Source organism: Musca autumnalis, unplaced genomic scaffold (genome assembly GCF_047663935.1).
Source record: "Musca autumnalis isolate F117 unplaced genomic scaffold, ASM4766393v1 scaffold_1, whole genome shotgun sequence".
NCBI classification, from domain to species: Eukaryota; Metazoa; Arthropoda; class Insecta; order Diptera; family Muscidae; genus Musca; species Musca autumnalis.
Genome location: NW_027411644.1, coordinates 329,542,930 through 329,558,095, shown reverse-complemented (window position 1 = coordinate 329,558,095; position 15,166 = coordinate 329,542,930). Strand labels below are relative to the sequence as shown.

Here is a 15,166-nt window from a genome sequence, read left to right as displayed (position 1 = left end):
TCGGTACGAAACAACTCGATATCGAATCACATAATTAGGCCCCCCAGTTGTCCATTTTTTTAAGATTTCAATCTGGCTGATCTATAGATGACTTTTCAACCAATTTGTAGTTGGTTGTAGGATAATACATTTATAACTATTTTTTTTAACTGGTAGAGACAAGTCCCGCAGTGTTAACAATTTGCTCCCAAAAAGTCACATTTGTTTAATTTTGATCTCTCGAAAACTGAAGTTCGAATGTTTTTTTTGTTGTTGTACTAAATAAAAAAACATTTTCATTTACGTTTCATTTTGTCCTCCTTCTCGAAGGACATGCAGATCTTTATTTAACGTTTCATTTCATATTAACAAACCATATAAACCTGTTCTTATTTTCATTACACATTTCTTTTATGTCACTTAAATCTATTTTTATTTGTTTGAATGTGAGTGTTTCTTTGAAAAAAAATGTGGAGCTTAAAATTCAAATAAAATACGCACTTTTTACATACAATGTTGTGGATTATATTTATTCACATTATTGGATGGGTAAATGTATATAGGTATGTGTTGCTGTATATTTATAAAAAAATTGTTTACGAAACTAAAAAAATAAAAAACAAAAATATATAGCTTTATGTTTTATATGATCACAATTTTATATCATACACACGTATATGCATGATATGAATGAATGACTTATAATAATAAATATAGAAAAGTTTGTTTAATAACAAAATAATATTTTTTTTTTTTAATTTTTGCATGTCTGTTTTATGCACAACTCGTTTGAGGTTTAGTTTATTTGATGTAAATAGCACTTAAAGTACATGCTTAAAGGTATATTTTGTTTCTTTTAGAATTTTTCCTTTAGTCAACGGTTTGTCTACACTTATTATTAGATTAGAGGGAGAACACAACGATAAAAATGATAAAAAAAACATAAGAAAATATTTACAAAAAGGAATATAAAAAATATGCCAAGGAAAAAATGGCATTATATAATAATAAAAATAAAATAAAAAATTAAACAAAGCTGCAGCTGTCAGTTTTTAACGCTAATTAGCAATTATTGAAGATACATTCGTTGATGTATAGTTAAACAATCCATTAACATTTGAGTGGGAGTGTGCACAGTCTCCAAATGCCAGATGAATCGTAAACTACAATACATGTTGTTTGTTACGGTCAAAACCGGTGGTCTTAAATTCATATTACGCGTGTGTTTTTTTTGCCATGGCATCAGACAAATGACTTCTCTTGTTAGTATAAACTTAAATATGCATATATAAGATAAAAAATTCGATACAATGTAAAAATGAGTTTTTTAACAATCAATGGCAAACCTTTTCAACATTCTCTATGAGTATACTTTAAATAAAGTAATAATGTTCGCCATACATTGTTAGCTTTGATTACAAACTTAAACTAGAGTTTTTATCGTCTTAATGTTAGCTGCTATTAGTTAACGTATGGTTAAGACGTCGTTTTATGTTTCATTCTAACTTAAAATAACTTTAAAGTGGTAGTTGCTTTTCATTTTTTTATAAGGCACTTATACAGTCTCGTTTCCTGTTTTTTAGGATTTTTTTATTTTTTCTAATTTTTTGTTGTTTTGTTTTGCTAAGCAAATCATTTATGTGTGTGTGTTTTTTTGGCACTGTATGTATGTATAAATGTGTGTAATATGTGTATGTTATATATGTTGCATGCAAACATTCAAAACTATTGAACAACACCACTTTTCGTTTTGTTGTGTCAGCCACTTAAGCTGGGGACCTTAAGAAAGTCCAAATAATTTGAGGGCATTGAAAGCTGTTGCCAAAGCCACTTCATCAGCTGACTTTTTCATAAAGGCAGCAATCATTTCAACAATTGCGGGTAAGCTACAGGGTTCATTACGTTGAAATGTACAGTATCTGGGGAATAGAAGATAGATTTTTAAATATGTCCCTAAATTGTGTTTAAAATGTTTTCAACAAGTTTGGCTTACCTGTGTAAGTACAATAGGGAGCGTTCGGTAATACCAGTCTTGACATGTTGTGGAAGTTTAGAAGCACGCGTATTTGGATACATAAATGGTGAATCTGTTTCTACCAATAAACGATCTAATGGCAAGGTTCCATTGTCGAGTAGGCGACGAACGCCAGTATCTGATTTGTCCTAAAATGAATATAAAAGGAATAAAACAGTTCAATAGAATTCATAAAAAACGTTACTTTTGGTTTAGGATTATTTTGCAAAGATATTGTTAAAATAATTTGATTATTTTAATTTCAATTTGTGAACAATGAGACTGGCAATTTCGAACAAAGCAAATCGTCTGCTCCGTCGGAAAAGGTCGTAAGTCCACTTTTTTTGGAAATCGCGTTTTTGTTACAGGATGATAGTACAAGTCAAAACACGTCGTATGCTACAAAGAAAATGATAGTATATCGCGTTTTTCTATATGTTATGCCCTTGTCGGAAAAGGTCGTAAGTCCACAAAACGTACAAATTTGAGTATGAAAAGGTCGTAAGTCCACAGGAAAATGTATACTTTAAAAGAATACTACAGCTAATGTAGTTCAGATATAATGTTTAACGTCATCCATGGTTGGGGTACAATGTAAAGAACTAGCCCACACCTTTGGATGATAATCGGATGATATTTGGCGGAGCCTGTGGACCAAACTTTTGAACAAAAATGTGATTATTTCTATATTGCAACGAAAACTTACATTTGAAATCTATTTTCCCCTATAAGCGAACTGATTATGAAAGATGGACTTCTGGCCTTTTCATTGATACAAATTGGGATGCTGTATGTGTTCAAATACCTCATATACTGAAAAATTTGTAAAAAAAATAAAAATTTTTACTGTTTTACTGTCGTATATCTTACTTAACTGTATCATCAACTGGTAATTTGTGGTTTCTCTAGGGACATTTATTCACATAACGAGATTAGTTTGTATTCTGAATTCAATAAAGTAATACCTTCTAACGGACGGGTAAGTACAATGTTTATATTATTAAATGATTCTAAAATTATAATTGATTGAAATGTTATTAAACTAAGAAGACGTCATGTTTTGGCTAACAACCTGAATTTGGAATGGAATTAGACGATGGTGTCATGGGTCTAGTTCCCCATGGTTTTCACGGTGATTCTGAAAGCTCTGATGATGAACTTCCTAAACGCAGGAAGACATTACATGCTGAAGATTCTACATGGTTTGCAGACAAAAACAAAAGATGCAGTGAGTTGGGGCAGAAATACTTGGGTAGACAAAAAAGGACACTATTTGGTATTACAATGTAGCTAAGAAACCACTTACATTAACGGAATTAATCATGAAATTTAATTGAAGGAAAAGGTCGTAAGGCAAAAATACAAGGTCGTAATTACAACGTGTCATGTTTTATATTAAATATTAGCCGAACCGGTCCACGTTGCTGGCCCTTGAAACAGTTTATGTTATCTTTTCTTATGTCAATTAAACTTTTTTGCATCGCAAATTAGTTGGTATATGCAAGTGAATATCAATAACAAGTAAGAACGTCGTTAAATTCGGCCAGCCCGAACTTGTTATACCCTTCAACTAATTTTACTTCAATTAGTTTCCTTTCGTTTATGAAGTAGACTAAATACCAAATTTCAGCAATTTCGGTAAAACAATGTGGCTAATCTTCAAAATACCGAAATTCGGGAGGCACCGTTCTATGGGGCTGTATGAAGGCGTGGACCTATATAGACAAATTTATGGGAAAAAGTTTTATACCCGAAACGAAGAATAAATACCAAATGTCAGCCATTTCGGAGGAATATTGAGGCCGCACCTTCAAAATACCGGAAATCGGGAGGTACCGTTCTATGGGGGCTATATGAAGGCGTCAATACCAAACTTCCTAGAAGTAATATAAACTTCTATACCAAATCACAAAGATCTATCTTAAAAATTGCGAGCTGTATCTTAATTTCAAAGGACGGACAGACGGTCATGGTTATACCGACTTAGAATTTTACTCTGGTCGGGTCTTATTGCTAAAATATGTACCCAGGATTGGGGAAACGGAATAGTTCGTAAGTTTTATATATAGCGCATTTAAAAAATAGGGCACAGGTGTAACCCGCTCCTCCGAAATTCAACAAAATATATAGCCTACTTCCACCAAGGGACATCCCTGTGCATAATCTGAAAATTACATGAAATAAGAACTTAGGGTCGGAGATTCAACAACCGTTGCCTCGCAAATTAATTTTCTGACCGATACCCTCATAACTTTTGCAAAAAATCATTTTTTAAAAAAAAGCACCCGCCCCCTCCGAAATTCAAAAAATATGAAGCCTATTTTCACCTCGGTTGTTCCTCGTATTTTCTCTGAAATTTTCAAAAAAAAAATAGGTTCAGTCGTTTTTGAGTCTATGCGGAACATACAAACATAAACAAATTACCTTTTATATATAAGATTTCACACAAAAGTTTTGGTCCATTAAACCCGCTAATAATTATCTCATCACCATGTTAAATTGCAAGCTTATTCTTTGTCTTAAACTCAAATCATTCTCGCTCCAATCGGAATATTACTGCGATCTACAGGGCAGCTACAAAGTCGGGTAAAAATTTTAGGTTTGGTCCATTTCACACCTTTCGATCATAACCAACATCTAATGGGGTCACTTCCGGTCGGTCCAAAATTGAGGTCTGGATTTTTATTACAATTGTTAATGGATGGCTAGCTAGATCGCTTTATCTCGTCAAGATATAAAAAAATGGCCAGGGGAGGGGGTCTACGACGAATACTTCGCGATGTTACACGAATATTGGACAAAACAAACTTATAATACCCTTTCCTCATTGTATTGTAAAGTATAAATATTTTATTTTAAAAACGTCCGTAAATTGTAGGAAAAGGTCGTAAGTCCCTACAAAAATACAAAACTGTACAAGGAAAAGGTCGTAAGTCCAAAGACATCCAATTATCTCTCAAACGCGACGGAATTTTATCAAACAAAGTACAGGCATTGAAGCGGAATAAATAAACGAAAAACACTGCCTTTACCACCATAATAAAATCTTTAATACAGAAAGCGCTGGAATGTTTTTTCTTCCTCCTGAAAAATTTATTGAAAGGGACTTACGACCTTTTCCGACGGAGCAGACGAAATATAGAGAGAAAAATTAAAATTGTTTTAAATATTTTCTATTTTTCTAGTCAATGTTGTATGAGACAATTAAACTCTAGAGGGATTGAGTTATACGGTCACGAGTGATCAGTTGGGCACTATAGAAATATGTAGATATAAATGAGAAGCTGAAAAAGTCAAGTAATGATGATATATCATCAATGATAGGTAGCGCAGATCACTGGAAAGTTTGACAACAAAATTAATGAAGCCTCGTTTTTCCGAAACACAAAAACTACTCAAATAACGAATGTGGAGAAGGTTATAAAAGTAATGATGTTCTAAAAAGTGAACAAATTGCGAAAAAGAAACCGGCATGGATCTAAAGACTACAAGGATATAAATAAGAGTACTAGAAACGTGAGGGCAATATAAAATAAATGCTGCTACCAATGTTTTTTGTCACGCCAAAAAATATGCGAAAAATCGCCGGGAACAGTCTAACTTTACTGTTATATTAATCTGGAGTTAACAACATTTTTAGCGCTCTCGGTCACCGACACTAGATGAGGTTGATTATAGCTGATACACCTCATCTGGTGAATCTCCGTATAAGGTCGTTCAACATTCAATACTAGAAGTGGAATTCTGTAACACATTGTTTGAGTTATCGACAAAAATAGGTCGGTAGGACTTATCTACGACTTTATTTTGGTTGTTAGCTTACCGAAAATGTTCGTTAATTGCCGAAATTATAAGCATTTTAATTTTACCGATATTTGTCGGTAATTCGAAAAATGAGTTACAGAATTCCACAACAGACAGCATGAGTTGCAATGAGGTTTAAAGAGCAGTACACATTGTCAGTTTTGAATGTCGATAGTTCGCAGTTATCGATAACTGTCCCACCGTCCAGCGACCACAAAACATTTTTGTGGTTGCATGATGAATGACAAAAATGAACGGCCACACTAGCAAGCACCAACAAAGCTGTCATTCAAAACTGGCAATGTGTACTCAGCTTAACTTTTGAAACTATTTTGAGAAAATATAACTGTTTTTATACTTCGTAATGAGGAAGGCAGCAGATTTGATTAGAAGGCTGGTTGCATACTCCTTTGAACCATTGTCGGGAACAGACATGATCCTTTTAGTGCAAAATCTATATTTCCAAACCTACTAGCTATCAGAGCACTAGGCTATTTATTTCATGTTATAGCCCTCAGTAATGTTGGCGACATTTCCTGAGTATTTCAGCCATGTAAAACTTCTCTACAAGTGGTGTCTTAAGACACGCTGTTTGGGCTCGGTGATAAACAGTAGGTCCCATATCATTGAGCTAATATGAATCGGGGTGCACTCATTGATATGAGAGAAGTGTACCTTGTCCCGTATGGGATGTTTGTGGAACAATTATTATATTATTATTATAGCCCAGTGTAGGCAGTGTAGTAAAAATTGTGGTATTGTGTTTGAAAAAAAAAAAAAAAACAAATAGTCCTCTATTACAGATATGAGGTGTTAAATTCAATAACAAGAACATCATATACTTAGTACAATTTAGTAAATATTGATACGTGCAAAACTTAATGGTATACATTGTCAATGATTGATATAAAAAGGAAGACACTTAATAACAAATTAACTTACCTTGCATAAATAACCAGTTAAACTGATATAGAACCTTCTGTCTAAATATTTAATTGCTTCCTCGGCAGTGCCCATAAAACTTCTAATAATGACTGGAGGTAAATTCTCAAATCTAAAAGAAACAAAAAGAAATTTTATTAATAATATTCAACAAAATTGTACACATTTATGCTTACTTGTCGAGTATATCGAGAACATCTTGTTGTGCGGAACGCTCATGAATCAATATGGCCTTACCCAAATTGCTTGCCAAAAGTAGCTGTTTTTCGAAAATCTCTTTTTGTACATCTGGTTCGGAAAAGTCACGTTGGTAATCTAAACCACATGGACCAATAGCTACACATTCTTGTGAGGCAGCTATTTCTTGAAATTCGAACCAGCTGCTTGGATCTTCGATAATCGATTTTGAGTCGTGAGGATGTATGCCAGCAGTCGAGTAAATGATATCGGGATAAATGCGTGAAAGTCTGAGTGCTTCTTTGCTTGACTTTACCGAAGTGCCAGGGCACATAATCTTTTGTACGCCTGTAGCGAAAAGAAATAAAAACAAATCTCATAAATTACGTGATCAAATGAATGCAAATGCAGCACTTAACAATATAACACAAAACAGACATATTCATAGAAAGAAGTGCATTACCACCAACCCATTCCCATCATCTTCACATTTCAATGAACTACTAATGGATATTTACATATAAACATTTCAGTTCCTACGGAGCATGATTTGGATCACTTTTTGTCTACGTGCATCTCCTGTTCGAAAATACCAAGCAAGTAAACAAAAAACAAAAGGTCACAACGATCGCCCACACTCCCCAGCCACACGCCAGCCGCAAACCAAGGCGACGCCCTAAGACACAAATAAATAAGTCTATTCATGTTTTCTTTTCTTCTCGTATGAAAGCATTGATGATCAGAGGCGTCAACTAAACAGAGTAACATACATCTCGACATACAATATCTATGCAGAATACAATGTGCGTAAAATATATATATATATGTAAATATGTATGTATGCAGAAAAATAAATATTTTAGTTGGGTACACTCATTGCAAACAAACAACAATGTGGAATCAGATCACAAAGATGCTTTATAAGAATTTTATTATGTATTATTTTAGCGTAGAAATAACAAGATCTACGACATATTTTCGTATGTATGTCTCACATAATACAATTGTTATCAAGAATATTGGCTTAGCTAATTTATTTTAGCTGTTTTAAAAAATATTGCATTTATGATTTCAAAATTGAGTGGGCGATAAAAAAAGATAACAGTGATAAATGAATGCATATCAAGTGATCCTGATTAGCTTGTTTGGGAAACGTAGTTCAACTATTGATTTTGAAGGTGGGACATGGAAACATTCTTGAAAATAATCATTATGAAATCATATTGGGGGTTATCATGAACGGCAATTCCCCGTGAATTTTTTCACTTTCTCCCTCAAGTGCAACAGCGAAAAAAAACTCACGGGGAAATTTCAAAATTTCCTTAAGTTGCAACGGCGGAAAACCAAAAGTCACGGGGAAATTTCATTCATGATAACCCCCATTATGTCTCATATATTTAAAGTTCTCCAAGCTTATATGTATATAGTTTACAACCTCTTTTAAACATAGTGCATAACTATGTACAACTTTGGATTTGGATTGAAATAAATGCGGTCCTCGGAGAACATCAACTACGCTCCGGATGGTGCTGCTGTCTAAATTCCTACAGGGCAAGGATTCATGTAAAACGTCTGCCCATCAAGTGACACTGCACATGTTCATCTGCCCTACCAAACCTACTCAGCTAACTCCAGTAGATCTGTGGTTACATCCCACCGAAATAGGCACATTCCTAGAACTGGAAAACATAAATAAAAACACTGTTACAACTACAACATGTACACTTTTGATATACTCATCTCCATGCCTCTACGAAGTAAAACGATCTAGCTACTTATGTCTGTCTGTCTGTCCAACCATTAAACATTGTAATAAAAACTCCAGCCCGCATTATGTACCGATCGTCAGGAAATTTAAGTGAATTTAGGGGTGAAATGGACCAACTAGGAAATTTTGCTTCGATTTTATCGTCGTTCTACAAGCCACAAATAGGGTCCGATTAGCATAAAATTTTATATCCTGGGGCATAGTAGAATACGACAATAAATATTCCTACGGTTGTGGCATACTATTTTATGTAGTATATAAACAATCATATTTACACTGAGGTGACAGCTGCTGGTCGGAACACAGGTGTTGTGTGATTGCGGGTCAATCTGGTATCGGATAACCCGCCATCATTGGATTTCTCTTTCCTGTGGTATTCTATAATAATAAGAATCGAACTATGTTGAGTGACCAATCATATTTATTGATTTCATACTATTTCCATGTCCATTTGTCTGCATTACTATTTTTATAATCACGATTATTTACACATGTTTTGAAAAAATCTTACATCAATTTTACATGTACGTGTATGTAGAAGATTTTCTAATACGAAACGTGTTATATTGTACTGACAAATTTTATAGCTTTTACTATTGCTTTCAAATCTACCAGCTTTCTTTGATACTATTGAAACACAGTTGTTGTTTTCATAGCAAACATCCTAAACAATAGTCGATATCTTTGTGATAAGAAAGATAATGCAAGGGTTTATCAAGGTAGTTAACAAAAATCAAATACATATAATAATCAATGTGGATGAAGTGAAAAGTGAAATGGATCACTATATCACTTAAAAAATATGCCTGTCCGTGTACTCGATAATTTGTAATAATTATTACGAATTGTACTGAATGTCGTTCTTTTACAATTGTATAATTAAAAAGTTGTTAAAGTTGCTGAGGAAATATATATGTTCAGTAACATTTGTATTAACAAGGACAAACCTAATGTCATAAAGTTTTTTTTACACAAAATAATCATTTCAAAAGGCAAACACTTTAATATCTTTATTCCCATTAGATTTATACCCATCCCACACAAACATTTAAAATACACGCCCCTGACTCTTAGGTCAATTAAGTAATTAAAATATTCTCCGCCATGCATTCCATCATACATTTCTTTGTCATTTTGAAGGTTACAATGTGAACAAATCAACTTACCGGCATCTTTGGCTCTTTGTATGACAGAATCCAAATCACGGCTATATTTCTTATTGGTCAGATTTGCTCCTGCATCAATGACAATCAAATTGTCAAAACAATGTTTCATATCTTCCATATCGAAACCCAAATCTGAGGTAACTTCATCAGTGTTAACAACTTTTGGAACGGTTTCAGGAGGATTGGTGTTAGCTGTTGCTTGGGTTGCCGCCATGATTTGGTCCAACGAAACTGAAGAATTTGATTTAATGTGTTTTCCTTGTAATATAATACAAAAACACACTACCTATGTAATGTGGCAATAACAACAAAACTAATAACAATAACAACGATGATTCCCACTCCACACCCCGTTTAGCTAATGAGCGTTTTGTTAGTTCAGTCTTTAGGCTCTCGTCGTCGATTATATTAGTAAGAGTTGTTCACTGATTTGGATCTGGCTGGCAGGCGTTGTAGTTTCGTTCTGCTTTATTTCCACCAGACGAAAATAGCAATGACGAAATGTTTGTTATTGTTTTAATTTATTTTGTTGCCACTCTTCTTGTGCTGCTTGTTTTTCCTTTCCTCTTGAAGACGTTGCGTCGTATATTATCGATGAGTGTGTGTGTAAATTCAATTAGCTTATGATGAAAGAAAATTATCTGGTCAATGTCGTCAAGAAGAAGCACCTCTTTTTTAATCTTTTGTGTTGTATTTAAGTTATTAGCTTAGCGGATTATTAATGTAAATAGTTGCTGTTTAATATTATTTTTGCTTTTAGTTTGTATTTTATTTATTATTTGTTCTTTTTTTTAGTAAAATTTTAACTTTTTAGAGGAACTTTGCAATACAAGTCTCCTCAACTTCGACTGCTGGCTGGTGGTGTTGACTGGGTTCGTTTCGTAGTAGAGATACACAAGTCGATGAGTTGACCGCAACTATATATCCCTACATGGAAATGATTATCGGTTATTTTTAATACAACAAGTAAAAAGTACTATGTATAATAGAGCTGGCAAAAAATCGATGGCACTATCGATAATATCGATTATTATTTAAAAATTCAATATCGATAGATAGTTTTGCCTATCGATATTATCGGAACAAAAACCCCTAACCTGAAATCCATTGAAATAAATAGAAATTTCGCCGCTTTTTGGTTATGTGTGTGTAAGAAAGTAAGTCCGTAGTCACACGTACACATTTTTCGGTTAAATAAAATGTATTTTTTTTACATTTTTTATAAAATAAAAGCTGTTGCTTATTCTCCTTTACATTTCTGTGAACTAGTTTTGCATAATTTCAAGAAAATCATTGACATTTCCGCCATTTTCATCTCCAAATTAATGGCGATGACAACTTAACGATAATATCGATAGCAATCGATATTTTAAAACATTATATCGAAAATATCTAATGTTGGGAATATCGATGGTTTGCCAGCTCTAATGTATAAGCGTTGTATTTCTGTTTTCGGACCGTTAGTTTAAAAAATCGAGAGGTAGGAAAACACAAATTTGAAGATGTCTTGTTTGGCGTTCAAAATTTTTATTGTTTTAAAGTTTACACTGAAACAAACAACAACGCTTAGCGTTGCCATCAACTTGTTGAAAAAATAATTGTTCTTCCTTCAAATGCCTTTTTAATATGCCTGTAGTGGGATTCTGTAACTCATTTTTGCTGTTACAGACAAAAATCGGTAAAATTAAATCGCAAAATTATGACTAAAAACATAAAGAAAAGGTGGCATCACTGTTTGTGTCCGTAGAGGCTAGTAACTACTTTTTATTCATCGTTAACTTACCGAAAAATTTCGTTAATTATCGAAATTATAAGCATTTTAATTTTACCGACAATTATCGATAACAGCAAAACTGAGTTACAGAATCGCACTACTGACCAGTGTTGCCGTTTTGGGCATTTCGGCCCAAATTTGGGCCGAATAAAAAATAATTTTTAATTTTGGGCCGATGGGCGGCCCAAATCCATTTTGGGCCGTTTTCATGCTAATAATTTTAAACAATATTTTATAAAATATCAAATATTAGTCTTTGGGCTATTATTACATGCTTACTTTTAATATTGGGTGGATTTGGAAACGTAAAATAAAGCAATATGGTTGCATTAAAAATATAATTTTCACATTAAAACTTAATGCCAAGAAGGTCCTCGTAGTAGTTTAATGGTCACTTTTAACTTTTAGTTACCCGGGTTTTGAAATATATTTTTCATGATACTTAAGTATTAGGTAAAGATTCATACATTGTGTTCATAAATAAAAAAAGTTCATAATAATTTGGTGGCAACGGAATCATGCCAAGCTAGATGTTTTTATACCCTCAGCATTTATGCTAACGAGGGTATATCACCAATATTTTTGAAAATTTAACATAGCTGAAGCCAAGGTTTACCCTTTTAGAATACGCGACTTGTGGTTCTATATTATACAAATTAGATATTTTTGGATAAAATGAAATGTTGTTGGACGTGGCAAAAAATATTGGCCTTAAAAGATAATTTGTGTGGAAGCTGTGGCTATATTTATGTTAAAAAATGGGTAAAAATGGGTTGAAGCCACCATGTCTTTTTTTGTTTTCTCTCGATTTGTGAGTAAGCCACACTTCTATCGATTTTCCTGTCAAAGTAAAAGTAAAAGCAAACTAAATAAGGATCATCTCACTAATGTATTACATTTCAAAATTTGAACTGCTTCTACCATTAAATGATGCTGACATTTTGAAGCCAGATTTACAGTGTTTTTTGAAATTTTCTTCTAATTTCATTCCGCAAACAGGTTTTTCAAAAAATCATATACAGGATTGTAGTACGTGCGATTCTGAGTTGTTTGATACGACTAATGTGAATGTAGTCTGCACAGCTTCATAGAAATCTACATCCAAATGCGGAAATTTTGTGTGAACATTTTTGTAAAAAACATATTTTTCGGGCCTAATTTTTACAATTGTCATTCGATTTCCCCGTACTTGATTGCACATTTTAGTTTTTTACGTTCCGGATCTAATAAATCATTCTCCGTGAAAATCCATCCACTAAAACGCGAGTTACAAGAAAATCCAAAGTAGAAAAATCACCTAAAATTGTTTTTGGAAATATCGCGTATTTTATCGCGTTTTCTGCTGTTCGTTTCCACTGCAATGAAACAACTAATACAGCATCTTCGTTTTAGCGGAAACAGAGATTTGAAAACTTCACTGATAAGGGAGCTACATTCATTTTATCCCAAAAAATAGTGTGTGATGCTACATCCACGGTTCTTAATTGATCGCCTTGAAATAGATATATATCGATGTAGATTTTCATGGTGGACATTGAAATCGGATGCGGACAAAAATTGTATGCACTTTGCGCAAATTAGCGATATTTTATAGGCATTTTAATACTAAGATGCAGCTGATGCTACATCTTAGCCTCCAAATTAAATTTCGAAAAATATATACAAATTATCAGATATGGTCTTGCTGTACATGAAAATCACATGCGGACAAAATGATTTTGATAATTACGCGATTTAGACGTATTTTAAAATGCATATAAATAAAAATGGGTTATTTGACCTCTATTTCCATTTCAGAAGCTTTGACATATATCCTCATCAACCCAATTAGCTTCCCTAATGGGAACGCTTTAATATGAATGTCAATAAAGCAAAATCCGTCTATTTTATTGGGAGATTTAAGCATAATGAAGGAAGTATTCATATACATTTTTACAACATTTTCTACTACATAATGCATGTGAAAAAATATTTTTTCAAACAAAAAATTATTTTTTGACCAAAATATGTGCTTATTTTGGCTGTAACATCCAAACTATAACACCAACCTGTGTGATTGCAGTCTCATTTGATTCGCCGTGAAGTTTGGATCCACAACAATTTTTTATGTAATTATATGACCACTAAATGGACCTTAATTTTAAAAAAAGTAGACTTATATTCAATAATTTATCAATTTTATGTACATTCCGCGAATTCTGTGTAGCATTTTGCAGGTATTATGCAATCTACTCGCTGAAGTCACTTCGAGAGAACTTTTTTGTAACAACTGTGCTCATTAAAATAATTAGCGTTTTTATAATATTTTCTTTCTTAAAAAGCGAAATAAAAGCACCATATCTTTTGTCCGCAACAACCAAAAATTGGCTCTCGACCAAATTCGTACTGGGAATCTTTTTCTTAACCTACATAACAAAAACCGTTGATGTAGCGCGAAAAAAATTTATCCTTTTTTTCTGAAATGGAATATGAAATAATTGACAATATTCCTGATATACACTTTCATACGGGCAAAATGTGCCTCATCGAAATAATGGTTTTAGACCCCAAGTTTGTTTGGACGAAATTTGTTTCAGACAATTTTGAGTTGATTTAGCCATGTCCGTCCGTCTGGCTGGCTGGTGCACACGATAACTCTCGAACGGAGCAACCGATTCGGTTCAAAATTTGGCTTTCGTAATATTTTGCCCAAACTTAGTTTAAGTTCGAAGATGGGTTATATCGGTGCACTCCTTCCGGTACCTCCCCCACAAATGTTCAAAAAATTTGTGCGCACGATAACTCTTGAAGGGTGTAACCGATTTGGACCACACTTTGTACATCGTGAAAGTTCTACCAGACTTAGATGAAGTTTAAATATACACCTTCGGGAACCTCCTACACAAAATTTCGGAAAAGTTCAGTTTAGGACCTGCTCTCGAATCACTTTGATTTTTGTTGTAGCAACTTGTATTCGCTGTCCCCCATACGCCGGTACAAGTTTCATAAGGGGCAAGTCCATACTTCCTGATAAAATAGGCTGAAAAGTGCAAAAAACCCCTAGACACCGTGTGTAGTGGTTGGAGCGCAAGATAAATCTCGAACGGATCTGCCAATTCGGTCCAAAATTTGGCCTTCGTAATATTTTGTCCAAACATAGTTTAAGTTCGAAGATAAACCATGTCGGTCCACTCCTTCAGGTACCTCCCCCAAAAAAGTTCAAAAATGTTCGGAAAAATTGTGCGCACGGGAGTGACCGATGTAATCCATACTTTGCACATCCTAATATATCTACCAGATATAGATCAGGTTCGAATATAGACTATATTTGTCTACTCCTTCTGGTACCAGTCACACAAAATTTTGGATAAGTTCACTTTAAGACCTGCTCTCGATTCACTTTGATTTTTGTTGAAGCGATTTGCATTCGCTACCTCCATTACGACGGTAAAAGTTTTTTCAGGGGCAAGTCCATATTTCTTAGGAAAACAGCCCGAAAGATGTAAAAAATCCCTATGTTACCAAATGTGGCTGTCGGAGAGCACGATAATTCTTGAACTGTT

The 15,166-nt window shown here is 33.7% G+C and overlaps 1 protein-coding gene across 2 annotated transcripts; it reads right to left on the bottom strand.

The window, feature by feature from the left end:
• Positions 1 to 271: 271 nt before the first annotated feature.
• LOC141390443 (3'-5' ssDNA/RNA exonuclease TatD) lies at positions 272 to 10,796 on the bottom strand. 2 transcript variants are annotated; one of them, XM_073963376.1, is made up of 6 exons: positions 10,137 to 10,746; positions 9,851 to 10,081; positions 6,916 to 7,264; positions 6,740 to 6,851; positions 1,973 to 2,142; positions 272 to 1,898 (listed from the first exon to the last, which is right to left on the bottom strand). In XM_073963376.1, the coding sequence occupies exons 2-6, from the start codon at positions 10,062 to 10,064 to the stop codon at positions 1,760 to 1,762; spliced, it is 984 nt and encodes a 327-aa protein (XP_073819477.1). In that variant the 5' UTR covers positions 10,065 to 10,081; positions 10,137 to 10,746; the 3' UTR covers positions 272 to 1,759. The 2 variants fall into 2 exon arrangements, with proteins under 2 accessions (XP_073819477.1, XP_073819476.1); XM_073963375.1 differs by having other exon boundaries at positions 9,851 to 10,796.
• Positions 10,797 to 15,166: the final 4,370 nt, after the last annotated feature.

Excerpts from the sequence above, each read along its gene's own strand:
- LOC141390443 (XM_073963375.1), bottom strand. The coding sequence starts at position 10,064 with ATGGCGGCAACCCAAGCAACAGCTAACACCAATCCTCCTGAAACCGTT. Across the intron at positions 6,852-6,915 it reads GTTCTCGATATACTCGACAA|ATTTGAGAATTTACCTCCAG; the intron begins GTAAGCATAAAT and ends TGTTTCTTTTAG. Across the intron at positions 1,899-1,972 it reads TCCCTATTGTACTTACACAG|ATACTGTACATTTCAACGTA; the intron begins GTAAGCCAAACT and ends TCTATTCCCCAG.